Source organism: Myotis davidii, unplaced genomic scaffold (assembly GCF_000327345.1).
Source record: "Myotis davidii unplaced genomic scaffold, ASM32734v1 scaffold142, whole genome shotgun sequence".
Lineage (NCBI taxonomy): Eukaryota > Metazoa > Chordata > Mammalia > Chiroptera > Vespertilionidae > Myotis > Myotis davidii.
This window is the reverse complement of record NW_006294400.1, coordinates 5634369-5635525: the sequence shown is the minus strand read 5'-3', so window position 1 is coordinate 5635525 and position 1157 is coordinate 5634369. Positions and strand designations below refer to the sequence as shown.

At 57.8% G+C, this 1157-nt stretch overlaps 1 protein-coding gene across 1 annotated transcript in view; it reads right to left on the bottom strand.

The window, feature by feature from the left end:
* The window catches only part of COL27A1 (collagen type XXVII alpha 1), a 143710-nt gene that overhangs the window by 67883 nt on the left and 74670 nt on the right, over positions 1-1157 (bottom strand). Inside the window, 1 exon segment of the mRNA XM_015567140.1 lies at positions 647-700. Coding sequence (XP_015422626.1) covers positions 647-700 — 54 coding nt within the window.

Here is a 1157-nt window from a genome sequence, read left to right as displayed (position 1 = left end):
TGCTAATCCTCTGTAAATGTGCCCAGCTGTAAACTTGGCCCCACAATCCCTGTCCCAAAGGGAGTCCCCAGAAAGCCGTGGAGTGAGGCTACCCCTCTGCTGAGTGAGGGTCATCACTGTCCGACCCAGGCTAGTTCTTTCTTCCTAACTTAAAAGAAAATCAAAAACAAATGTATTGCACATCTGGGGACATACAGAGGCCCAGAGGAGGAGGAGGAAACCTGGAATCCCAGCCCCCGGAGATAACCTGCCCACATCCCAGCCTCTGCTCTGAGGACCCAGGAGCGCGGTGCACCTGGTCCCTACCATGGGCTCAGACCATCAGGCGCTGATTCATACCCGCCTCCCACCACCACACCCACAGGCACTTCCTGTATAAAATCCCACCACTCCATCTGTGGTGGCTGCGCTGTGTCCCGTTACTCGAGTATCCCACTGCAGGACATTCAGATTATGTCCCTTTTCCTTGGATTACCAACACCTGGTGATAAATGGGGACTATTCCCCACCCCCATCCCTATGTCACAACTGGCCATGGAGCTCAGGGTTCGCCCTGGGTCTTCACATGTTGACTTCCTCCCTCTCATCTCCTCCCCAGGCATTTCCCCCTCCCGTTCCTCAGCCTAGTCACTTCCAAGTCCCTCACCTTCAGGCCATCAGGGCCGGGCCTCCCAGGAAACCCTTTCCTGCCAGGTTGACCCTGCAACAGAGAGAGATGAATGAGAGGAGCCTGGTGGGCAGCACAGGACCTGGCACAGGGGAGGGCCGCGGTGCCTGGGGTGGGGGCAGGGATGCAGAGCCCCATGTCAGCAAGCTGTTCGGGGAATGCATGGAAGGTCTGCAGCTGTGTGACCTTGGGAAAGTCCCCTTCCCTGGCTGACCTAGTTCATAATGAGGAGATGACACCTGCTTCAGGGAGCGAGGAAGGGGAGGGGGACTGAACGGGAGATAAAGGGCCCAGGGGGAGCGGGAGTGTATGCCAGAGGTCCCGCCAGCGTGGTCTGGAGGCGCCTGCGGGTCCCTGCGGCCCTCTCTCGATCCATGTGGTCAAACCGTTTTGATAACAGGACTAAGATGTCATCTGCCTGTGTCGCCCACGCTCTCACGAGGGCCGGCAGAAGTTTGCAGAGGCTACGTGACATGTGGGATGGTCAGCA